Genomic DNA, 25,905 nt, shown 5'->3' with positions numbered 1-25,905 from the left:
TTTGTAAAGTCTTAAAACAAAACAAAACAAAACACCACCTAGGCTCAGGTACCCTGGAGGAGCTGGTGCTGGGCACCTGAAGAGATGCCCCAAGGGCAGGCAAAGCCTGGGGCACCTTGCTCAGCCTCCTCCCAACCTTCTCCTTTCCCACCTTGAGGGTCTGTCTTGTCCAAGCTGCTCCCACCCCAGCCCCAGTTCTAACTGGGCGAAGCCAGAGCCTGGAGGCTGGGGCCAGTGCGGCCTCAGCTGTCAAAGCAGTCCTTTCTTACCTTGGTCCGGGTGCGTGGTGTTGGGAGGTGGGGGAGCCAGGTGATTAAACACGACCTGGAGCAAGATGCACGCATGGTGTTAGTTCACGACCCCGCCACTGGGCAGGGCTGGGTCGGGGGAGATGGCTGGGTGCCAGTTGGTGTAAATTCTACACCTGCTGCCACAGCTCTCCAGGTGCCAGTGCCACCTCACACAACCCGGGGACAACCTGCCCAACCACATGCAGGGTTGGAGAAGGGGCATGTGATGGGGAGCAGCTGTGGGATGGGTGGGGGAACAAGATTAGCCGGGTTAAAATCCTGGCTCTGCTTCAAGAGATGAGTATTTGAGAACAAAGTATTTATTCTCAAGGAAAATTATTTAAAAAGCCTATTTCTCTAAAGCTGAACACATGTTTTCCCAGGTATGTGCCCTGTAGAGAAACCTTTGCACAGGCACGCTCCCAGCAAAAAATAAAAATGAAATAAAATAAAAATTGCTAAAGAGTACAAATCATCCTATGACCAAGGACAGACACTAGACAAACTGAGGCAAGTCATGCACTGAAATCCTGGGCAACTGTGGGACTTGGTGCTACGGCCCTGGGCACCGATGTGGGTAAAACCCACAGACATCAGGGGGTCTGAAACCCACTCAGAAGAATACATCCTGTTGGATTTAAATGACTCAAAGTTCACAACAGGCAAAATTAAACTGAAGAGTGTTAAGAAATACATGTGATCACACCGAGAAAGCAAAGTTAAGGAATGACAAACATACTCAGGAGAGTGGGGCCTGGAGTGAGTGGGGCAGCACAGGGTCTCAACAGAACCAGTCACATCCTATTCCTGAAGTTTGGAGGCTGTGCTACAGGGTCAATGTGCTCTTCTTTCAACTGGACTTGTGTGTTACAAATATTCTTTTATTCTGTGTTTACTGAACACAGTTTTAAAGTAGCATTTTGCAAAATGGCTCCATTGAAACTATAAACACAATATAAATAACACAGAAAAAGGGTCTGGGGGAAGGGGCTCTGAAATGCTAACTCTGGATGTCACTGGATAGTGGAATAATAGTCACATTTTTATCATTAATATATATTATGTGACTTTTTTTTTTTTTTTTGCTTTTTAGGGCAGCATATGGAAATTCCCAGGCTAGGGGCCAAGTTGGAGCTGTAGCTGCCAACCTATGCCACAGCCACAGCCACGGCAATGCCAGATCCAAATTGTGTCTGCGACCTACACCACAGCTCATGGCAAGGCTGGATCCTTAACCCACTGAACAGGGCCAGGGATCGAACCCACTTCCTCATGGATATTAGTTGGGCTCGTTAACATTGAGCCACAACAGGAACTCCATATTATGTGACTTTAAAAAGTTGATCATTCATTCAACAAATATTTCATTGTTATTTGCCAGGCCCTGCCCTATATTGAGACATGGATAGATAAGATACTTAAGAAACAGGATTAGCAATCCCACCACCACCACACACACACACACACACACACACACACACACACACACACCCCACACACACCCTTCACCCCAGTCAGGTGACTGTCAGAATAAAGCGATGGCCAGCTGGACGTGCTGGTGGGGCAGAGAGAGCAGGAGAGGAGGTCCAGGTGTGAGTCCCAACCACCCCAAGCCAAAAGGGGGTAGGTGATCAGGCAGGAGGAGACACGAACGGTCATCTAAAAGTACATCTTTGAAATGCTGCTGTCAAAGGGTGCCAGCTGCTTTGTGAACAAACCAGGACTCCCTGAGAACCTGAGGGCCGTCTGGGGAGCAGAGGATGGCACCTTCCCGTTCTGGGGTGAGACAGCCCAGGAGGGCCAGCTCCTTGGGAGGCCAGCAGCAAAGCCACGAGGGGGACAATGATCTCCGGGAGCTGCTAAATGCCCCAGACCCTCCCCCACCACACTTTTTCCTCCAGGTGACCTCTTTGATTTCCTTTTCCCTTCAAGGCTGTCCTTGCACAATGAAAACTGGCTAAGAATTGCTGGGGACCCACCGGGCCTGGGCCTGCGCTAAAGGCAATACGTCCATTATTGCATTGCATGCCTGTATGCACACTGCATAGGTCACATCCCCATCAGAAAGGCACTCTGACTATACCCATTTTACAGATGCAGAAACTGAGGCATAGGGGAGTTAGCGACCTACTTGGAAGCACACAGCTGATAGATTTAAGCTCGGCAATCTGGCTGCTAAGCACTGTCCTATTCTGCCACCACGGCATAAGTTGGGAGGGGGCCTATTTGTCAGAGCCCTCAGTCTAGAGATGGCACTGGCTCTGGGTGGAGGCAAGCGGCAGCTGTGGGAGCCTGGCAGGTGCTCTGTGCCCCCTCCTTCTCCTCCCCTCCAGCTGGACACAGTAGTCACTCACCAGGGGCGGCAGCGGTGGGGGCTCTTTGCTGTAGGTGCTGGCCTTTACAGGGCTCCATCCGTCCTTACCCTTCTCCTTGACCTGCCTTTTGCTGCTCACCACTCCCATCCTGTTGGAAAGTACACAGCAGATGGGCAATGTGAATAGGTTTTCAGAGGCTCTGTGCACAAGAGCTCCCTCAAACCCCTTCCGGTGGCCTATTAGAAACGAGGGGAGGAAGAAGGGCAGTGAAGTTCAAAGTCAGAACATGGGATCAGAAAGGGGTTGGGTGGGCTAAGTTGCCTCCACCTTTTCCCCCAGAGCTGGGGGAAGTGCCCCAGAGAGGAAAGATGCTTGGTGCCCCAGAGAAGGTCTGGCCTGAAGAAACTGCCAGAAACCCCTGGGGTGGATTCCAGGCCCCTGGGGACGGAGCCCTAAAGAGTCTGGCCAGCAAGTCTGGTGGTCCCGGTTTCTGTCTTCACTTGGGAAGTTCATATTTCCTCTCTCGGTCTGTGTTAAAACACTCCGAGGTTCTTTCCAGTTCAGATTTTCAGGTGAGATGCTGTAATTTAGGGCATAATGATAGTAGAGGCATCTAAGGCCAATTTCTCAGTAATATCAGGGAATCTTTAGAGATGAGTGAAATATGATCAAGAATTTTCTTGGGCAGGAATTCCAAGGGAAAATTGTGTTTTCTTACATTTCTGGTACAAAAGTCTTTATTATTGTTATTTCATAGGTTCTTTCCCACTCCACTTCTAGGATGAAATCTTGATGAAGGCTGGGATCTTTGTTTTATACATTGTTAAATCCAAATTGCTAAAACAGTGCCTGGTGCGGAGTAAGTACTTAATAAATATTTATTGAACAAACAAAATAGGAAATATTATGAAATTTTTAGAAAATGATCTTTCACGTTCTATTCGAAGTGAAAAAAATTCACCAATTTACAATCCCTCTTCTGAGAGTCTCACAGTGTAATAAAATATCATTATAAAGGAATATATGAGGAGCTACCATAATGGCACAGCAGAAACGAATCTGACTAGGAACCATGAGGTTGTGGGTTTGATCCCTGGCCTCGCTCAGTGGGTTAAGCGTGGTTTAACCCGTGGTGTAGGTCGCAGACACGGCTCAGATCTGGCGTTGCTGTGGCTCTGGTATAGGCCGGCAGCTGTAGCTCCGATTAGACCCTTAGCCTGGGAACCTCCATATGCCACAGGTGCAGCCTTAAAAAGACAAAAAAAAAAAGAAAAGAAAAAAAAAGGAATATATGAGATATAAATGTGTTTATTGCAGCAATTGTTGTAGCAGCAAAAAAACAAAACAAACTTTGTATTGGCTCACCAGCTGGGGAATTGCTGAATAAATCTCTAACTTAACGCAACTATTAAAAAGAATGTGCTAGGTCTTTACCAGTGACACCAAGAGGGATTTCTCCAACATACCATTAAGTGAGAAAAGCAGGATGCTGAAAAGTCTGTGAGGTTGTTCCATATGCAGAAAAACCAAAGAGTAAGAAAAGAAACCCTCAGACACGCATGCATGTGCATGCATTTTCATAGGCATCTGTTTTATATGGAAAGAGCTTTGGGAGGATAAACACCAAGATGTTTACTTTGGTTATTGTCGAGGGAGACACAGAAAAGGGAGGTGGAATGCTGCCCCCTCCCCCCTAAAAAAAGCAAATTAAAAAAAAATGTGTGGGAGTGTTAGGGGGCTGTTTATGCAAAGCAGGGCTCCAAAATATATTTCCTAAAATGTTGATATTGTTTATCTCAAGCAATAGGACTTCATGTGACTTTTACCTCCTTTCTTAGGATTTTATATACTCCTTGAATTCTTTCATAAAAAGCATATATCGTCAGTACAAGCAGAAATCTGAAAAGAGACTTTGCATAACTTGCCCAGTGATAGAGGGGCTGCCTGGGCTCAGGCTTTTCCTGACCCCTCCAGCCTTCTGGTTCAATGAAGCCTCCGCAGGCAGCAGCTTCTAGAATTTTCCTGACTTGGCCTCCTGTTTCCGTGCCTGCCCAAATGGCCAACCCCCTCTGGTCAACCAAAATGCCACCGATTTTAAACTTTCTGGGCAAAAGTTTATGTCTACTTAAACAACAGAAATGAGCATTTACACGACTTGACAGGAAGTAACATTCCTACGATTACATCGCCAACTACTTACACTACCTTGTCCTTCGAGGCCTTAGCTGTGTGTCTGCAGGTGATCTTCCATGGGTTTTATCAATAACCAGGTTCTCTAGGGTCCCTCCACTTGAGAGGCTCTGACTGGAGCCTGGACTTCTCAGGGGCATGTGACGAGAAGAGCTGTGTCTGGTGCCTGGGCTGCCACCCCACTGTGACATTTTAGCAGTTTCAGGCTGGGTGGAGCCAGGAAATGCAGAGTCCACGCAGAGGCCCAAGGCAACATACATGGTTCTGGTGGGTCCAGGGGACTTTGCTGCCCTGAGAGGCACTGGCCTCCTTCCAGCAGTGAAGGATGGGTGGGAGAAGGTGTGAGGGGTGGGTGGGTGTGTGTGCCTATATGACAGAGCAAGTATACACGTGTATGTGTGTGTGTGTGTGTGTGTGTGTGTGTGTGTGTGTGTGTGTGTAGTGGGGGAAGGTTATCAAGAGGAGGTGAGGTGGAGGAGGGGACTTCTGCTTGTTACGGTGGAATGGATTAGACCCCCTGTGTAGACTCTGACGGGAGCAGAGAGATTAGTGTTGGCCCCAGGGGAAATGCTTCAAGCCTGACGCACAGCCTCAGCCTAGGCCTGACAGGGGATGTGGTAGAGGCAGCAGCTAAAAATAGAGAAACTAGAAACACTTTATTTACAGTTGCCAGCATTTTACAGGTTGAAAACACTTGACATATACGATTTATTGGATATTCACGTAGCATCGATAGGATGGTTATAATTATCCTCCTTTTACAGCTGAGGATGGAGTGGCGAGGTGGCTTGCTAAGGTCACAATGAAGGTGGCCGAGCGCGGTGCTAGGGAGGGTTCATGGCCTCAGTGCTGCCCCGAGTTCACTGCCCAAAGCAGGTGCATGGATGCCCTGTCTGGGGCGCCATCCTCTGGGCACACAGTTCAGGTTCAGATACCCTGTCCAACTGGACCACTTCAGTGATGCTAAGATAGATCTAAGTTCAGGTGATGCTGGTCTGATCCTTCCACTGAGAAGCTCATCAATATTTCAGCTAATGTTTCCATGAGAGGTCACTAAATACTAATGTTCTAATTCCAGTATTCCTTCCATATTTGTTAGTAGGGAGTTGAGAGAGTGAAGGATGAGAAAGAGAGAACATCAGGGAAAAAAAAAATGCCATGCATAATTCCACCATGACAGGGTAGTGCTCGGATATAGAGAAATAGCACTTTCCCCAAGACAAGGGGGTGGGAGCTTTGTTCAGAAAACATTGGCTGGACTGTATGATAGAATGAGGAAATGTGTCTACCCCAGGGAATTCCTCGTGCAGTACTTCTCAATACTAGTAGAAAATTTGCCCAGTGCTTACATAGGACCTTTAATAGAGCTGTAATTTCTGCCTGATTGTGTCAGGGCTGCTGGGTGAGTAGCAGTGGACTTGGACTTGTGTGTGCCCTTGGTCAGAATGGCTGTCAGCAAGGTCTAGTGGAGAGGAGGCAGAAGTGTGACTATTTCAGTTTTGTAAAGTGAAAATATTTCCGCTGTGGAAATTCATTCTCCACAATGGTGAAGTTGATAGAAAAGATTTTCAGGTGGTAAAAATTTGAGGGTGCTGAGCAAAACTTCAGGAAGGAAGCCAGCATTCTTGTGATGGTAAATTAAATAAAACACAGACACTGTGTCACCTACATTTGATTCTGCTGACATAGCGAAGCTTAAAATTTGTTAGTCAATTACGCTAAAAAAATGGACCATGCTGATATTTAAATTCTTGTGATAATTGCCAGCCTGTAAACAAAATTCTTTTATTTGGAGACATCATGAAAATTGATATTTTTAAAAAACCGGGAGTTCCGCTCAGCAGAAATGAATCCGACTAGTACCCATGAGGATGGGGGTTCCATCCCTGGCCTCACCCAGTGGGTCGGGGATCCAGCTTTGCCGTGAGCTGTTGTGTAGGCTGGCAGCTATAGCTCTGACTTGACTCCTAGCCTGAGAACTTCTATATGCCAAAGGTGTGGCCCTAAAAAGCGAAAAAAAAAAAATATATGTATATATAAAATATAAAAAACTGCGCAGTAGTGTTAAATAAAACAGGTTATTGATAGGCAGAACCAAATGCAACTACTGCTATATTTTGTATTGGTAGGACTGTGAACCTGAATCTACTTTTCAGTTTCTAATTTTTTTGCATTATTTTCATAAAAAAAAATGAAGTCAAGAGTTCAATACTTCCTAATGGAGTCAGTTATAATTCCTGAGCACAGTAGTTAAACCTTGGCTTAGAGCATCACAGCCCAGAGTTTTACAGATTCCTGAGGTCTAGCCCTAGTAGTTCTGACAGGTAGGTCTAGCCTGGGGGCCCAGGATCTGCATTTTTAATTTATTTTTTTATTAGGGTAGTGTTGATTTACAGTATTGAGTCAGTGTCTGCTGTACAGCATAGTGACCCAGTCTCACACACACACACACACACACAAATACTTTTTCTCCTATTCTCTTCCATTATGGTCGATCCCAAGAGACTGGCTATAGCATAGGGATCTGTATTTTTAATTAGGGCCCTGACTGTGCTGATGCAGACAGCTCACAAACCCCACTTCATGAAGACACTGTCTTTTTTTTTCTTTTGGTTTTGCTTTTTAGTGCCTCACCCATGGCATACAGAGATCCCGGGCTACGGGTGGAATTGGAGCTACAGCTGCCGGCCTACGCCACAGCAATGCCAAATCTGAGCCACATCTGTGATCTACACCATAGTTCAAGGCAATACCAGATCCTTAACCCACTCGCTGATCGAGGCCATGGATCGAACCCGCAACCTCATGGTTACTAGTTGGATTCGTTTCTGCTGCGCCACAACGGGAACTCCAAGACCCTGTCTTTTATTGGGCTGTACTCCTCAATTATTACTTGCAAAAAGAATTAAAATATAGTCCTGCCAACCTCGGGTATTTCTTCATGTGAGTCCCTCATAAACAATGCTTGTAGTTTTCCTGCCAGTGATCCTCTTGTCTTTAAAATGATTTTATTTGTCCTTCATACACATATTCCGTATATATTAATATCTTTCGACACAGTTTTTTGACATGGGGGAAACAGCTTCCCTTTCTATGACAACAAGCTTTGCTCTAATACCTGCCAGCTCACAGAGCCTTTTCACATGGGTATCTCAGGAACCTGAAAATGACCCTGTGAGCTGAACAGAAGCCTTGTCCTCTGGAGGCTGAAGACAGAGGTGAAGAAACAGAAGAAACTGCACAGGGATTTGAGTCCTGTCTCTGACTTGAGCCTTGCTCTCTCACACCAAGGCCCACAGGTGTCTTCCCAGATGCCCAGCTGTCAAACCTGACTTGCTTTCAAAAGGCACCAGCCATCACTCCATCCTTGTGAGCCGCCTCTCCACTGCTCATTAAGCACAACCCAGCATGTGGGATTTGTAAACAGAAGGGAGGCATGTGTACAGAAGCCCCTCTCCCAGGCTTGAGGGGGTGGGGGTGGGAAGACATTTAGACTGAAAAAGCGGGCTCTATTTGATGCTTGCCAGCAGGAAGTTGGAATAGGTTATAGACAGAAAAAAAAAAAACAAAAAGAAAAGAAAAACATCTTAGGTCCCTGACATTTGGCGGTTAACTCTGATTATGTGGCTCTACAGACATCAACGTCCGGCTAGAGGCACAGAGATCTAGGATTAACTATGAAAATTCTGTTGTAGGATTTGCCTATCACATGGGAGCATGAATGCCAATGATTACTAGCGCCTAGTGTTCCTTCCTGATCAAGGCTGGACACTCTGCCATGTGCTTTACAAACAGTGTATCTACCCTGACAGTAGATCTACTCCTTCTCATTTTACAGATGAAGACACTGAGGCTGAGTGAGATCTAAAGACTTGATCAAGACCATACAGTGGGTCATAAACTGATATTTAAAAACCAACTCTTGTGGTGTTCCTTGGTGGCCTAGAGGTTGAGGACTCGACGTCACTGCTGTGGCTTGGGTCACTGCTGAGGGGTAGGTTCAATCCGTGGCCTGGGAACTTCCGCATGCCACAGGCGTGGCCAATACCTACATACAAATGCATAAAGCCCAATTCTCTGGCTTCGAAGTCTGGCTGATTCTGTTCTATTCCAAGGTCTGTGAGGTAATGAAAATAAAACACCTATGATGACATCTGTGAAGAACATGAACCTGATTAGAAAATTAATACGTAATCAACAAGCAAAAAACAAGTAAAAGTAGATGACGGGATTTTAGATCGGGATGGGGGGGGGTCTTGGAGATTTTCAAGTTATCCAGGTATTTATAGTTACTATTGTAATTCTCATTCTGGACCAGCTTTGCCATTCCAGGGCCAAGCAAAGCTGTCCGGGGGAGCCGTCTTAGTGGTGCGAAATAAGCGTTTAACCTCACACTGACGAAAGCTGTGGTGGCATGCTTTAGAGTTCTGTTTTCAACCTCTCTCTGTCAAGATTTTATCAGCCATTTGTATGCAGACTTAAAAATCTTGCTCATTAGAATTTCTGAAGATGCAAAAGGAGAGGAAAAACTAGTAGAGGCCAGAATTTTTTGAAAGCAATCCCTCAGAAATGATTGCTTGGAACGAACATGGTGAGTTAAAATTAGAGTAGAAAAGCATGCAACTTAGGCTCATAAAAATCACCTAGTGAGGCATCATAGCAGAGGGGCTCGCCTCAGTAACAGTATGTGAGACACAACATGACAGGGGTGACGAGGAACGCACTTCTTGCCTTTGGGAATTCCCAGAGATGTGCTGAATCTTGGCTTTGCTGCTTAATAGCTGTTTGAAAGACGATGTGATTTATTCACTCCAAGCCTTTGTTTCTTCATCTGCATAATGGAAATAATATATTCGCCTGCCCCATTATGATAAAGAATAAAGACAGTGTATCCAAGAGGCTGGCGTGTAGTGGGTACTTCACCAAAGTAGCAACTTTCATCTCAGAAAGACTTAGAAATGCCATTAGGTAATAAATTCACATCTGGGGACAAGCACCACTATGACTGCCTTGGACAATAATAGCAGCTGACATGATTACTGGTGTCAGGCACTACAGTTAGCATGACATGCCTTGCTTACTTTATTTTTTAGGGCCACACGCGCAGCATATGGAGGTTCCCAGGCTAGGGATCAAAACGGAGCTGCAGCTGCTGGCCTACACCACAGCCACAGCAACGCCAGATCTGAGCCGCATCTGCTATCTACACCACAGCTCACGGCAGCATGGGATCCTTAACCCACTGACGAGGCCAGGGATAGACCCTGTGTCCTCATGGATGCCAGTCAGATTCATTTCCATTGAGCCACGACGGGAACTCCTACTTTTAAGAAAGCCCATCTTACTGCTTTCTTACCTACTCTGACATCTTTAGAAGAGCCCACACATCTTACACAAAATGCATTGTCTGTCTTTCCATCAGGGAAGGAGCCTCTAGGGAACTAGTTCTATACAACTGCAGAGAAAACCTATGGCAACTATCAATACAGATCAATGCTGTCCTTTATCCATAAACATAAACAATCAATATGGTAAAATAGCTATAAAAGGAGTATAATCTATAAAAATATTGAATCACTATGTTGTATACCTGACATATAATTTTGTAAATCAACTATACTTCAATTTAAAAAAAAAAGTAGAAAGACAGAAACAGACCCATGTAAATATAGTCAACTGATCTTCAACAAAGAAGGAAAGGCAGTTTAGCAGGGAACAGATAGTCTCTTCAACAAATGGTTCTGGAACAATTGAAAAACCACTTACAAAAAAATTAATGGCTTTATTTCCACTTTAATGCTAGCAGAGGAGTCTAAAACAGACTGCTGTACATGGATATATATATTTGTATTTATTTATTTATTTATTTATTTATTTTGGTCTTTTTGCTATTTCTTGGGCTGCTACCGTGGCATATGGAGGTTCCCAGGCTAGGGGTCCAATTGGAGCTGTAGCCACCGGCCTACGCCAGAGCCACAGCAACGCGGGATCCGAGCCGCGTCTGCAACCTACACCACAGCTCACGGCAACGCCGGATCGTTAACCCACTGAGCAAGGGCAGGGACCGAACCCCCAACCTCATGGTTCCTAGTCGGATTCGTTAACCACTGCGCCACGACGGGAACTCCATGGATATATTTTAAATGTAACAACAACAACAAAAGACTTGAACTGTACACAGAAGAAGGCAAAAAGATTCTTTCATATCAATCTTTTCCTATTGTGCAGTTTCTGAATAGGTGAAAACTAAGAACACATTTTCCCCAATTGAATTTAGGATGAAATAATACAACTTTTTGATCAACCACGGAAGCTGTCTTTCATCATTAAACCTAAGAGATTTTTGAAATGGGAGTTATCATATTTTTGAGTCATCGGATGGTCTCCTTGGCTCCTAAAGTCTGAGTATCATTGAAATGTAGCAGAAAGTCTTCCCATGAAACCGAGAAGGACTTAATGGCAACAGTGCCATTTGGAGGGTGATAAAAGTTGAGATGCTTCTGTTCTTCTGGACAGCAAGAAGAAAACTATTACTTTTATCCAAACTAACAGGAAGTGAGCCAAACAGTGAAAGAGTTAGAATGGAGAATGTAATTGTTCTCTTTTTACATAGAAGAGGGACACTTTTTCAGCCCCATTTAAAATGAATTCTGTGCTGAGTCCCTGCTCTTTTAGAAGGGCAGACTGAAGGTCAGTTATTGCTAGAAAAGACAGAAGCAGCCCCCTTTCCCACCTTGAAGATGAGTCACATGAAAAAGCAGTTGGTTTGGCTTGAAGCCCTCCGTGGACAATATCGATAGCACAATCCATGAAAGAAAAAAATTGGTAAGTTAGATTTCATTAAAATGAAGTTTTTGTTCTATAAAGGACACTGTTCAGAGAGTAAAATGACAAGCCACATTCTGGGGGAAATATTTATAAAACATATTTGACAAAGAACTGGTATTCAAAATATGCAAAGAACTCTCAAAACTCAACAATAAGAAAAAAAAATCCAATTTAAAAATTGGCAAAAGAATCTGTAGCAACATGGGTGGACCTAGAGATTATTACATGAAGCAAAGTAAGTCAGAAAGAGAAAAACAAATACCATGTGCTATCACTTAAACGTGGAATCTAAAATACGACACAAATCAATGAATCTGCGAAACAAAAATAGACTCACAGATATGGAGAACAGACTTGTGGTTGCCAAGAGGGAGGAGGAGTTGGGGAGGGAAGGAGTGGGAATTTGGGATTAGTAGAGGCAAACTATTATATACAGAATCGTTAAACAAGGTTCTAATGTATAGCACAGGGAACTATATTCAATATCCTGTGATAAACCATAAAGGAAAAGAGTATGAAAAGGAATATATATATGTATGCCTGAGTCACTTTGCTGTATAGCAGAAATCAACACAACATTGTAAATCAACTATCCTTCGATAAAATTTTAAAAAATGCACAGAAGAGCTGACCATATACTCCACTAAAAAAGATAGAAGATGACAAAAAAGCGTGTGAAAAGATGGTTAACATCATATGTTGTCAGGGAATTGCAAATTAAAACAACAATGAGAAATTGCTGCACATTCATTAGAATGGCTAAAACCCAAAACACTCAGAGCCCCAAGTGCTGGTGAGGATGTGGATTCACAGGACTGCTCTTTCATTGCTGGTGGGAATGCAAAATGAAAGAGCTACTTTGGAAGACAGTTTGGCAGTTTCTTATAAAATTAGACATGCTCACACCAAGTGATGCAGCAATCACACATTTTGGTATTTACCCAAAGGAGTTGAAAACTATGTCCACACAATAACTGGCTCATGGATGCTTATAGCAGCTGTGTTCCTGATTGCCCAAACTAGAAAGCAGCCAAGGTGTCCTTCAGCAGGTAAATAGACAAACTGTGCTACATCCAGACAATGGTATAGTATTCAGCACCAAAAATAAATGAGCTATCGAGCCATGAAAAGACATGGAGAAAACTTAAACACGTATTACTTAGTGAAGGAAGCCAATCTGAAAAGCTACAACTCTCTGACATTCTTGAAAATGCAAAACAAAGGAGACAATACAAAGACCAGTAGTAGCCAGAGGTTCAGGAGTGGGAGGGAGGGGTGAACAGTTGGAACACAGGGGATTTTTAGGGCAGTGGAACTATTCTGTATAATAGAATAGTGGTGGATACGTTTTGTACATTTATTAAACCCATAGCATGTACAACCCTAATATAGTGAACCCAAATATAAACTATAGAATTTAGATAATAATAATAATGTATCAATATTGGCTTATAACAAAGTACCACAATATGCAAGACCTTAATAACAGGTGAAAATAAGGGATGTATGTGTACTTTCTCTGTTCTTTTTATTTGTCTTTTTGTAAACATGAATCTGTTCTAAAAATAAAGGCTAATAATTCTAAAAAAACTAATATATAATCAATTCATGAAAAAAAATTGAGACAATCACTAGGAAAAAAGCACTAATATTTTTATCCCTCAATGCAAATAACAGAAAAAGAGAAGAAAGACCATAGAGGAAAATAAACAACATGATAAATAATAAAAAAAATTTCCAAAAGTTAAAAAAATAAGTCTTAAAGTGGAAAGAGCACCCTGATTTTTAAAAAATAAGCATATTTGATAAAACTTTAGAGTTCCAAGAACATTCAGGAAAGCATAAAATTTTCTGTAGAAAAAGTTTTCCTACAAGGCAGTGTGCATCAAATGGTCATTAAATTCGATGGTAGAAATGGAGCCATGTTTTTAAAGTTCCTAGTGGGAATATTTCAAACCTAGAATTCCATCCCTAGTAAAATTATCAACTGGCTTGAGGGAAGGGACTGTTTTGAATATGCAAGAATTTGAAAAAATTCACCAAGAATACATTGCATGCATCTTGAGAGAGCCTTACCTCCAGTTATGAATATTTATAGAATTAGCCTCCCCCCCCCTCCAAATTGGGCAGAAAATTGTTCAGATATTGGACAATACTGGACTATGATCTCTGGGAAAATGAAAACACATGAGGTGAGCCTGTGTCCTACAATCACCCAGATTACTGCCAGAAAGTGGTTTCAAAGCCAGCACCCTGGGGAACCCAGTGGTTTCACTGAGTTGAGGAAACAGCAGAGTACAAAGAGGCCATGGTGTCTAGAGATTTGCAGGGCAGGGTACCGCAGAAGAGGGGGCCGTTCATGGAGAGTGGGCATGCACCATGGATTGCAGAAGGGCCCCACAGCTTTCTGACCTCCCCTTAAATATCGATCTGTGCATGCGTGAAACCACCCGAAAGAACCATTAGGAAACAGTAGTTTTATCAATTCCCAGAGATTCTGCAATGCTGGAAACGGGTCAAATTCCCATCATGCAAAGTAGAGAGACCTAATAGTACACAGAACTGAGAAGTGTACCGTAATTAAGCCTTACGTTCTTTAAAGAAACACAGCAGTACTCAGCACTTACTATAAATTCACAATGTTGGGCATTCAATAAAAATTACTAGACATACAAAGAAACAGTAAAACATAACTCTTAACCAGGAGAAAAGTTAAAAGGAACAGAACCAGAAATTATAGACATTCTCTTAATTAGTAGACAAAGACAAGACAATATTACAAATTATATAAACTGGTTCAAGCATATAATTTAAAACACTAAAATGATAAGGAGGGAAAAAGATAAAAAGACCTAAATGGATCTTCTAGAGATGAAAAATACAATCCATATGTAAAATTAAAAAAAACCCTCTTCTTGATGGGATTAAAAGTACATTAGACACTGTTAAAGAAAAGTCAGTGAGCTAGTAGACATAGCAATAGAAAAAGAAATTAAAGTGAGAGAAACAAAGCTGGAAAATGACAAAGCGTTAGTGACCCTCGAGGCAACGTGAAGTGGTCAAAAACCATGTAACTTCCATCAGAGAGGGGATGGAAGAGAAAAACATATGAAGAAATGAAAGATGGAAATTCTAGATTTGATGAAAACAATAAACCCAAAGATTCAAGAAAGTCACTGAACCCTCATGTATGAAGAAAACCATACATCATAATCATAATCAAATATATGTTATATCTCTAGACAAAAATCATAAGAAAATTTTTGTGACATTGGCTTAGGCAAAAAAAAAATCTCTTGGAACATATAAGCATGAACTATACAAGAAAAATTGATAAATCAGACTTTTTCCAAAATTAAAAATTTCTGCACTTTATAAACACTATTAAGGAAATGAAATAGGTGAGCCACAGATAAGGGGAAATATTTGAAAAACATATATCTGATCTGAGAATATATAAATAACTTTTACAAGCTAATAAAAGAAGACAAAAATTTAACTTAATACTTGAGCAAAGAAAATACTATATGAGTAGCAAATGAGCATACGAAAAGACGCTCAGTACCGCCAATCATTAGAGAAACGGCAATTAAAATCACAGTGAGATACCCTATACAAGCTCCACAACAGCTAAGATTAAGATTAAAAGACCGAATGTAGCAAATGCTGACCAGGCTTTGGAGAAATGGTCACTCTAGTACAATGCTGATGGCAAAGTGAAATGGAACGGAAACTGGTAAACAGTGTGGGAGCTTCCTATTCTCTGATCCCGAGATTTCATTTCTAATTCTTTATCAAAGACCAATGAAGACATCCAACACAGTCACGGCAGCTTTACGTATCAGTTCCCAACTAGAAAACAACCCAAAGGTCCATTAACTGATGAATGGATTTAAAAAATGCAGTTGTAATTGACCACTTTACCTATAACACGACCTGCAGAGAAAGGAGCAAACACAAGAACACCTACTGTCTGATGCCGTACACAGTCCTCTCTGGTATCTGCAAGGGCGGGGGGTTGATTCAGGAGTCCCCACGTTTACAAAAATCCCTGGTTCTCAACTTCCATAGTCCTTTTGTATACACAGGTTTCCTATCTGCAGAGTCAACCAACAGCCGATGAAAATTTCAATAGAAAAGAAAGGGTGCAGGTGAAAGGCAGGTAAGGAAGGGCATTGTGCATCTTTCATAGTGGAAATCAATACAATTAGCCCAGAGATTGATTGATTGATTTTTTTTTTTTAGGGCTGAACCCATGGCATATGGGGGTACCCAGGCTAAGGGTCCAATCCAAGCTGTGGTTGCCAGCCTACACTACAGCAACGTCAGATCTAAGCTGGGTCTTTCACCTACACTTCAGCTCACAGCAACGCCAGATCCTTAACCCACTGAGCAAGGCCACGGATTGAACCTGCCATCCTCATGGATGCTAGTCAGACTCGTCTCCACTGAGCTACCCGGGAACTCCCAGCTGAGAGATATATTTAAAATCAGAGTTGGTATTCTTTAAAGTTTAAAGAATCAAAACCTAAAACTATTATCACTGTTTATTTCTGGGTTGGTAGCAGGGAGGCAAACATATTTTTCAGTTTAGACCATTTGGAGCTTTCCACATTTTAAGAAACATTATTCATGGATAACATATAATAATAAGCTCTAACTCAGTAAAAGAATGGGTAGACAAATAAATTACTAAAAGAATAGAAGATCTGACAAAAATGCCTAGAAGACATTATTGCTAAGTGAAAGAGTTTATGGCAGAATGCTTGGTATACAATGATTGTGGAAAAGAAAAAAAAAAAAAGGAGTTCATAAATAAGTTTGCAAATGAAGACAAATGAGAGAAGCAAGATTAAAAGGCCTAAAAGGACCTTTTAGAGATGAAAAATATGATATGTAAAACTAAAAAAACCCCCCTCTAGATGGTGTGAATGAAAGCCCTTGGTATAAATAAAACTACTGGAGTGCCCATCGTGGGGCAATGGAAATGAATCCGACTAGGAACCATGAGGCTTCCGGTTCGATCCCTGGCCTTGCTCATTTAGTTAAGAATCTGGCACTGCTGTGAGCTGTGGTGTAGGCCTGCAGCTGCAGCTCCGTTTTGACCCCTAGCCCTGGAACCTCCATATGCTGCAGGTGTGGCCCTAAAACGACAAAAAAAAGACTGGAGTTCCTGTCGTGGCGCAGTGGTTAACGAATCCGACTAGGAACCATGAGGTTTCGGGTTCGGTCCCTGCCCTTGCTCAGTGGGTTAACGATTCAGCTCTGCAGTCAGCTGTGGTGTAGGTTGCAGACGTGGCTCAGATCTGGCGTTGCTGTGGCTCTGAGGTAGGCTGGCAACTACAGCTCCCGATTCGACCCCTAGCCTGGGAACCTCCATATGCTTCGTGCGGGAGCAGCCCAAAGAAATAGCAAAAAGACACACACACACACAAAAAAGACCAAAAAAACCCCCAAAACAAAAAGATACCCTGCTAAAAAGACAGCTTCTGGAGAGTGAAATTCACAAAGTGAGTGGAAGTCTTTACGTTTTTTTTCTTTATAAACCTCTGTGCGGTTTGGATTAAACACAGAATTATATACTTAAATATGAATATCCTTAAATATTGTTTTTCATATGTGAAATTAAAAGAAAGAAGATATGCAATTACCTAAAAAAAAAAATCTGGCTGGTGTGCCCCTGAACAACCTTTGAAAGAATGAAAGAGGTGACAGAATTCTATCCTTTATGGGTTCAGGCCGTGCTCCTCTGATGAAGCACATGAAATATACTTTCCCCTTTACACATGTAATTTGCTTTTGTTACAGGAAATGCAGAAAGTAGAGAGGAAGATAAAAATTACCTACAACACCGCCATCCAGACATAACCACTGCTCGTTAACATTCTGGTATGTAATTTTCCACTGGCATTTTTTTTTTAATGCAAAACTGGGATCATTATCTATAACCCGTTCAATGACCTGTTTTTAAGAGTGTGTCATGGCCATCTTTTCCTGTCATTACCCATTTCGCCTGTAGCATCACATGCCAGGCTGTGGGGCATTTTATGGGACGGTTGTATCAAGCTTATATTACCCATTCCACTGGTTACCCAACCAAGCTGTTAACATTTTTTTTTTTTAAGTATCAGAAATAATGTTGCAAAGATGTCCTTTGCTCATGTATTTTATCCTCGTTCATGTTCCCCATTAATCTTTGTTGAAGTTAAAAATCCTAGAAGTGGGATTGCTGAGCTCAAGAGTTTAACATCTTGAAGTCTTCTGATATGTTTTGCCAAAGTGTCCTTTAGGCATTTCACACAAAGGTATGTGAGTATATATTTCCCTGTACTTTCTCTAAGAAAGGTTATTATTTTTTTATATTTACTAAGTGAATTTATTTTAAAAACTATATTTTTACTTTTTTTTTTTTGTCTTTTTGCTATTTCTTTGGGCTGCTTCCGTGGCATATGGAGGTTCCCAGGCTAGGGGTCTAATCGGAGCTGTAGCCACCGGCCTACGCCAGAGCCACAGCAACGCAGGATCAGAGCCGCGTCTGCAACCTACACCACAGCTCACGGCAATGCTGGATCGTTAACCCACTGAGCAAGGGGCAGGGACCGAACCCGCAACCTTATGGTTCCTAGTCGGATTCGTTAACCACTGCGCCACGACGGGAACTCCCATTTTTACTTTTTAATCTAATTTTTGTTAGGCAAATAATATATGCATGTTGAAAATCAGAAAATTCAGACCTCTGTAAAAAAAAATTTTTAAATGGCTCAATCCCACCACATATGGAAAACCACTGTGAACATTTTGGTAATGAATATTTGGAGTTTTTAACGTACGCATATACACTTAAGAAAATGAAACCAGACTGTTTATACAGTATTATAACACGGTTATTTCAGTAAACAGTACAGGGTAAAGTATATATACATAAGTACAATTTGGGAACAATATAAGCTGCATGCAAAAGCTCCAAGGCCAGTGCTAGAACCCGAGCCACAGTGGTGCACTGATTTCTTAACTGCTAGGCCACCAGGGAACTCCAGCAAAACAATATTAATAATTGTTTGCCATCTACAGACTTCACATTAATTTATTTAATCATTATTCCTTGAATAAGTTATTTTCAACCTTTGACTATTATAAATAAACCTGTAGTTAATATTCTTGTAGAATATACAATCAGTTGGTTTGATATTTTTAAAGCTATATTTCTATAAATGGAATGACTAAGTCAAAGATGCACCTTTTTAAAGATCTTGAGCTCTGCAGCTAAGCTGATTTTTTACAAAAGTAATACCGATTTATGTTCTCGCAGTGATGAAGAAAACCATCGCTCATCCTTGGTCAACAGTTTTTATCAAGTTTCAAAGAAACCTTTGCCAATCTGCTAAATGAAAGTGATAAACAACATAGTTTTAATTAAGTTTTCTATTAATGTTTATCATGTGCTTGTCAACCACTTGTATTTCTCATTTGATCAATCGCTTATCCATGTCCTCGCCTCATTTTTACATTGACATGTTTATCATTTTCTTAATTGTATATAGGACTCTTTACATGGTAAATATATTTAATTTATACATTAATTTGTCATATATGTTGTAAATATTTTTTCTCAATTTATCTTTTGCTTTTTAATTTTGTTTATAGTATTTATTGGGCACAAACGATTATCATCTTTATCTTGTCAGTTCACTAATCTTTCTTACCAATCTTTGCCTTTGGTGTTTCCACTTAGAAGTACCTTCCTTACCCCAAGATTATAGACAAATACACCCCGCTGAAGATATGTAAATATATACATATAATTTTTCACTATTAATTATGAGTATTTTATATGCATAAAAGCTAAAAATGAATGTAATAGACCTAATATCAAATGATATTAATATTTTGTCACACTTACTTCAGTTCATTTTTTCTTCCTCCCTCTCTATTTTTTTTTTAATTAAAAAAAATTTTTTTTTTTAATTTTCCCACTGTACAGCAAGAGGGTCAGGTTATCCTTACATGTATCCTCTCTGTTTTTATGTCACCCATATAACTAAAATTTAATCATTATTTTCTCCTTTCTTTGTCTCCAAAGTCATCATTACCTTGAAATGAGTGGATGTTATTACCACGTATGATTTTGTACATTTATGACGTACAGATAAATAGCCACAAGCAATATATATGTTTTTGTACGCTTTGCAAAAATGGCTTCGTAATGCATGTCATCTTTTTGCCACTCGCTTTTCTTTAAAACTCAAACTTATGTTTTTGAGATGTGTTCAATTTGCTACACAGACCCTTAGCTCTTCTATTTTAAACTTGATTCCATTAAGTGAATAAGCCTCTTTGTATTTGTCCATTTATTCATTTTTCACTGAGGAGCAGTTTAGCTGTCTCCGCTTGTCCAGAATGACAGCTTGCACCGTGAGCCCATGTCCCTCATGCACACGTGTGCACGTTTCTCTGAACATAGTGGCTCTAGTGGACCGTGAGGTCCTCAGGGCCGAGATCCTTCAGCTCTGCCGTGGATCCCCAAACAGCCTTCAAAGTACCCACTTTTTCTACCCCCAGCAGTACCTAAGAGTTCTCACTTCCTCATGTTCTTGCCAAAACTGGTGTTATGAGACATTACTTGTTACTAATTGGATGGCTGACGAATGGAATCTTTTTGTTTTAATTTGTTTTTCCTTGGTTACTCTTGAAATATTTATTGATTCATACAGATTTTTCCCTCTGTGTATGGCCTATTCATATCTTTGACCATTTAGAAAAATGCAGCTTAAAAAAAAAACCCTCATTTCTAAGAGGTGTAGACCTCCAGTTATAAAGTAAATAAATCATGTGAGGTAATGTGTAGAATGGTAACTATAGTCCATAATACTGTTTTGGCTGTATTTCACATTTCCTCCCTTTGTTCAGGCTCTCAGAAGGGAATTCACTTTGGACCAACACTGAGGAACTGTTTCAGGACTCCTGATCCAAACCGTCAAAATACTTTCCAGAAAGGCTGAGACAACCTGGGCTGCCAGCAGCCCCAGAACCCACAGAGGCAGGTGGCCCTCTGGCATCAAGCAGTGCAGGATGGACCCCTGCCTCCCTCATTCCTTGTGGGGCGCCCTATCTCCCGGACAGAGGTCTGTGAGCACAGTCCTGGGCACGTGGTGGGAAGCGGAGACCAGAGATGCGCTATGGAGCTCAGTGCAGTCTGGCAGGGCAGCAAGCGAAGGCGAGGCTGGACAGCGAATAAACAAAGAAAACGGCCAGTCCTTCCCGAGAGAGGCTGTGCAGAGAGCAGAGCTGGTGCGATGGACGTACCTTTGCGGCAGGGGCTATTCCTCCGAGGAAAGACCTCCCGGGATCTGAGTGACTGGAGACAGCTCTCCCAGGTTGAAAGGGCAGGGGGACCGCAGGAGGAAAAGCCCTCGCGGGGCTCAGCCTCGAGCAGAGCCAGCAGGGCGAGAGGCGGGCAGGCCAGGGAGCTGGGCTTCCTTTCAAGAAGCCGCGTGAACCCCGGGCGGTCTGCAAGCAGGCCCACTCAGCTGTTAGAAGGATCACGGCAAGCTGCTGGGTGGAGACCGTGGGGCCCCAGCCCCGGAAACGGGGTCACCAGGTAGCAGACGCTGCAGGGCATGTGGTGAGAGGCAGTGGACGAGGGCGAGGAGATGGGGGACGTGGAGGGAGATGGGGAGATGCCAGCTCAAGGGGACAATGACCTTAAGGTGTGGGAAGGGCTGTCTGTGGAGGGAAAGGGAGGCTGGCTCCTCCTGCAGAATCAGGACCTCCTGCCCCTCCCCCACTTACTGTTTGGCGGTCCGCGCTCAAAACTGGAACCCAGTACCCAGCAGGGATTTGGCAGGTCAGTTGTTAGAAATTGAATGCACTGAATAAACACACATGAAAGTGGCTGGTTGAACCAGGAAGTTGCGCTCTGCCGGGAGAACCCACCATCCAGAGCCTCAGCGGGACCCTGAATTTGAAGTTCCTCTGTGCCTCGTTTAGTGCCCCCAATGCCTGTGTGAAGTCAAAAGGCAGCTCAGTGGGGGGGGGGGGGGGCTGCCACTGGAAAACCAGGAAAGCTGGGATCTAGACCTGATTCGACCATCAAGCGGCTGTGGCCACTGCATCTTCCCCTGCTCTCTCCCAGCCTGTGTTTCCCCTTCTGTAACATCATTGGAGCAGCTGTGTCCATCACTCTCACTGTCCTCAGCATCTGCGGACACCCAGGCTTCACATCATCTGACAACTCCTCTTATAGCCCCCTCTGCTCCCACTGGGGGCTCAGGGCTGGGATGCTCTTGAAGCTGCTACAGGAAAAGGTAACTTTCTGGCTTTCCAGAGGTCACTCTCCGCTGAGAGGGGGCCCTTGATTCATGGCCAGTTGTTGAGGGTGGGGAACAGAACCCCACGGCGTAACAAGGCCAAGGGCTCTGATCGCAGAGCCGGGGGCTGCACCAGCGGCAGGCAGGGTCTCACGGCAGCTTACTCCAGGCTGAAGGAGTGTGGTCTTCAAGAGCTGGGAGGTGGCCTCCTGCCCCAAGGTGCTGCTCACACCCAGGAAAAGCGCTCTCTCAACTATGACTCAGAGAGCAGGCAAGGCCGGGAGGAGTAAGGTCTAAGCTGCAGATGTGGGAGGCTCTCAGAAGCTTGGAGGCCTCTGGAGGGTCCCGGTGTGCTTGGAGGCTGGAAGTGCCGCAGTGCCAGAGGAAAAGGGCCAGAGGAAGGGTTTAGAGCTCAGAGGATGAGCTGACAACATCATCGCTCATATTGTCACTTGGATTTCTAGTAAACAGCTCAGACTTGAAATGGCCAGGAGGAACCTCTAATCTTCCCCCAAACCTGCTGGTCTCAAGTCTTCCCCATCTCTGTAAATGGCACCTCCATCTTCGAGTTGCTGACAGTCTTTCTCCTCCCTCCCACAAACAATCCATCACAGCTAGGAATGGACCACTTCTGCCTCCCCTGCGGCTACCCCAGTCTAAGCCAGGACCTTGTAGTGGCTTCCTGGCTAGTCTCCCACTCCTTCCCCTTCCCTCCTGCCAGCCTGATGCTGTGAGATGTAGGTCAGACTGTGTCACTTCCCCACCTGATCACCCCTCGTTCGGTGCAAGTTCCAGTGTCCTGTATAGCAGTTCCTCAGAAAGTTAAACACAGAATTAACATATGACCCAGCAATTCCACTTCTGGGCATATTCCCAAAAGAAGTGAAGGCACAGGCTGGAGCAGATACTGTCCGCCAACATTCGTTCAATATGCAAAAGATGGAAACCCCCATATCCATCAGTGGATAGATGGATAAACAGAATGTGTATGTACATACAATGGAATAGTACTCAGCCTTACAAAGCAGGGCGATTCTGACACAGGCTACAACATGGAGGCCTCTCGAAGGCATTATAGTGAAATTATAGGCATGTTAAGTGAAAGAAGCCAGACACAAAAGGGTAAACACTGTATGATTCCACTCATGTGAGGTCCTAGAGCAATCAGATTCCTAGAGACAGGAGGTACAATGGTCATTTCCAGGGACTGGGAGGAGGGGAAAGGAAGCTAGTATTTGATGGTGTGCTCATGTGCTAGGGCAGCCATAATAAAGTACCGTGAGTGGCTTAAACAACACAACTTTATTTTCTCACAATTTTGGAGGCTAGATGTCCGAGGTCAAGGTGTAGGAAGGGTGTGTTTCTTCTGAGTCCTCCCTCTCTGGCTGTGGACAGCCGTCTTCCTCCTCTGCGGTCCACACACAGGCTTCCCTTTGTGTGTGTCTGTGCCTTCATCTCTTCTTATAAGGACACAGTCATGTTGGATTATGAAATAATGACCTCATTTGAACTTAATTACCTCTTGAAAGACTGTCTCCATATACTATCAGTTCTGAGGTGCTAGCGATTAGGACTTCATCATATGAATTTTGGAGGGTGGGGAGCACAGTTCAGCCCATATCAAACAGGTGCAGAGTTTCACTTGGCGAAGAAAGTTCTGGAGATGGATGGTGCTGATGGTTGCACGACTATGTGAATGAACTTGATGCCACTGAACGATGCACTAAAAATGGTCACTTTTATGTTACATATGTTCTACTACACACACACAGAAGAAAAAGAGCCCAAGCCCCCAGGATCCACTCCTCTCTCCTCTCCTCCTCCTCCCACCACCCTCTCGCCCACCCTGCTCCCAGCGCTCCACCTTCCTCCCTGGGCTGTGAACACACACAGCCATTCCCACCTCAGGGCCTTTGCCCTGGACGGTACTCTGCCTGGTCCATCCTCCCCCAGATGCTGCTGCTCCATCACCTCCTTCAGGACTCTGTTCAAATGTTACCGCGTTAGCAGAGGGACCCTCTCTAACCTTTGAAAATGACACAACCCCACCCGCCCCCATCAAGCACTCCACTCTGATTTATTTTATTCTTCAGTGCCGATCACCACCTGAGAGCATAGATGTTTCCTAATTTGTTTAGTGTCTGTCTTCTCCCATGATGAGAGGCCTTTGTTTTGTCCATGGATGTGATTCAGTTCCTCAGTAAAAGCACACGTTATTTCCTTGCTTTTTTAAATTTTTAAAAATTAGGAGTTCCCGTCGTGGCGCAGTGGTTAACGAATCCGACTAGGAACCATGAGGTTGCGGGTTCGGTCCCTGGCCTTGCTCAGTGGGTTAACGATCCGGCATTGCCATGAGCTGTGGTGTAGGTTGCAGACGCGGCTCGGATCCCGCGTTGCTGTGGCTCTGGCGTAGGCTGGTGGCTGCAGCTCCGATTAGACCCCTAGCCGGGGAACCTCCATATGCCGCGGAAGCAGCCCAAAGAAATAGCAAAAAGACAAAAAAAAAAATTAAATACAGTTGATTTACAATGTTCTGCCAATTTCTGCTGTACAGCAAAGTGAACTATATACATATAGCATATATATATATATATATATATATATACACACACACATTCCTTTTCTTATATTATCTTCCATCATTGTCTGTCCCAAGAGATTGGATAGAGTTCCCTGTGCTATATAGTAGGGCCTCATTGCTTATCCATTCTAAGTGAAATACACACAGATCTTCCTTCCTTCCTTCCTTCCTTCCTTCCTTTCTCTCTCTTTCTTTTTTTCTGTTTCTTTCTTGCCTTTCCTTTTCTTCACATTTTACTGCTGCACATGTGGCATATGGAAGTTCCTGGGCCAAGGGTTGAATTGGAGCTACAGCCGCAGGTCTACACCACAACCACAGCAACACTGGATCCGAACCGCATCTGCAACCCCATGCTGCAGCTTGCAGCGATGCTGGATCCTTAACCCACTGAGTGAGGGCAGGGATTATCAAAACCTCATCCTCATGGACACTATGTGAGGTCCTTTACCCACTGAGCCACAATGGGAACTCCCACACAGGTATTTCAAATGAACAAATGGCCCGCTCCTCTTTTGCTGTGGCATCCACCCTACTATCAACAGAGATGGTTGAATTTGTCATCAGACTCGGCCCCTGCGACAGTGCTTGAGGTGTTGGGGGTGAGGGCACTGGGCTTCAGGATTATTCCATGATGCCCTAGAATGAAAACCTTGCCCTCATTTTGGTCCATGGCCTTGTTCACCTCACCCACCAGAACTACTGTTACCACTTCCCCCGAGGTAGCAGGAAGAGGAGGGATTTTAAATCACCCCGAGTCACAGCTCGGCCTCTTGTTGGCTGACCTCCCACCCCAACTCTTCTGAGAGCAGCTGTGGAGAGCTCAGGCGTTTCACTGTGCAGCACTTTATAGAAGCTACAAATGTAATGGCAACTGCTATATTAAACGCACACTCCACACTTCAGGTCTCCATATGCTCCCCTCCAAAACTGTCCAAAAAAGGTCTCCCTGGGGGTGAACCTGTGGTCAGCTCACCGCCACCCCTCCCGCCCCTGAAGTCCTAGTTCCTGAAAGCCCAGCAGGGTGTCATCATTCTCCCTGTCGCTTCCTCAGAACTGGCCCTGGGAAGACTTTCAATGAGCCTCTGAGCCCCCTGAGGTTGCAGAGGGTTTATCTAAACTTGGCAAGTCTGAGAAATCAAGCCCACATCCACCTCTATTCCTTCCTTTCTTCCCTCGCTCTCTCCCTCCCTCCACAGTTTCCAGTAAACTAAGTACATCTCATTTCCTATCTCTCCCATAATTGTGGAGTTTTCTGGTTCTAGTTCTGGGTGGGATGGGAGAAGATGGAGAAGTACAAGACACCCTGGAGCATCTTTCTCTCAATAGACACGAATAGGTGTTTCCAGGGTGGACCTGGGAAGGTGAGGATAAAGCAGCAGCATTCTTCTGACTGC

The 25,905-nt window shown here is 43.7% G+C and overlaps 1 protein-coding gene and 1 long non-coding RNA gene across 6 annotated transcripts in view; one reads left to right on the top strand and one right to left on the bottom strand.

The window, feature by feature from the left end:
- Window positions 1–21,524, top strand: part of LOC125115601 (uncharacterized) — a 65,764-nt gene extending 44,240 nt beyond the window's left edge. The window contains exons 3-4 of the long non-coding RNA XR_007132139.1: window positions 17,432–17,512; window positions 20,531–21,524. This is a non-coding gene — a long non-coding RNA (uncharacterized LOC125115601). The remainder of the gene's footprint in view (window positions 1–17,431; window positions 17,513–20,530) is intronic.
- Window positions 1–25,905, bottom strand: part of BLK (BLK proto-oncogene, Src family tyrosine kinase) — a 56,162-nt gene that overhangs the window by 15,101 nt on the left and 15,156 nt on the right. Inside the window, exons 1-3 of one of the 5 annotated variants that reach the window (XM_047759803.1) lie at window positions 4,806–5,162; window positions 2,645–2,753; window positions 270–324 (exon numbers count right to left, since the gene is read on the bottom strand). In XM_047759803.1, coding sequence (XP_047615759.1) covers window positions 270–324; window positions 2,645–2,752 — 163 coding nt within the window. In that variant the 5' untranslated portion in view covers window position 2,753; window positions 4,806–5,162. Of the gene's footprint in view, window positions 1–269; window positions 325–2,644; window positions 2,754–4,805; window positions 5,163–25,905 lie in introns of those variants that run through there. The other 4 variants (XM_047759801.1, XM_047759802.1, XM_047759806.1 and 1 more) reach the window with 4 other exon arrangements.

The sequence above is a fragment of the Phacochoerus africanus genome, chromosome 15, assembly GCF_016906955.1.
Source record: "Phacochoerus africanus isolate WHEZ1 chromosome 15, ROS_Pafr_v1, whole genome shotgun sequence".
NCBI classification, from domain to species: domain Eukaryota; kingdom Metazoa; phylum Chordata; class Mammalia; order Artiodactyla; family Suidae; genus Phacochoerus; species Phacochoerus africanus.
The sequence above is the reverse complement of the archived record's forward strand: the minus strand, read 5'-3'. Positions and strand labels throughout refer to the sequence as shown.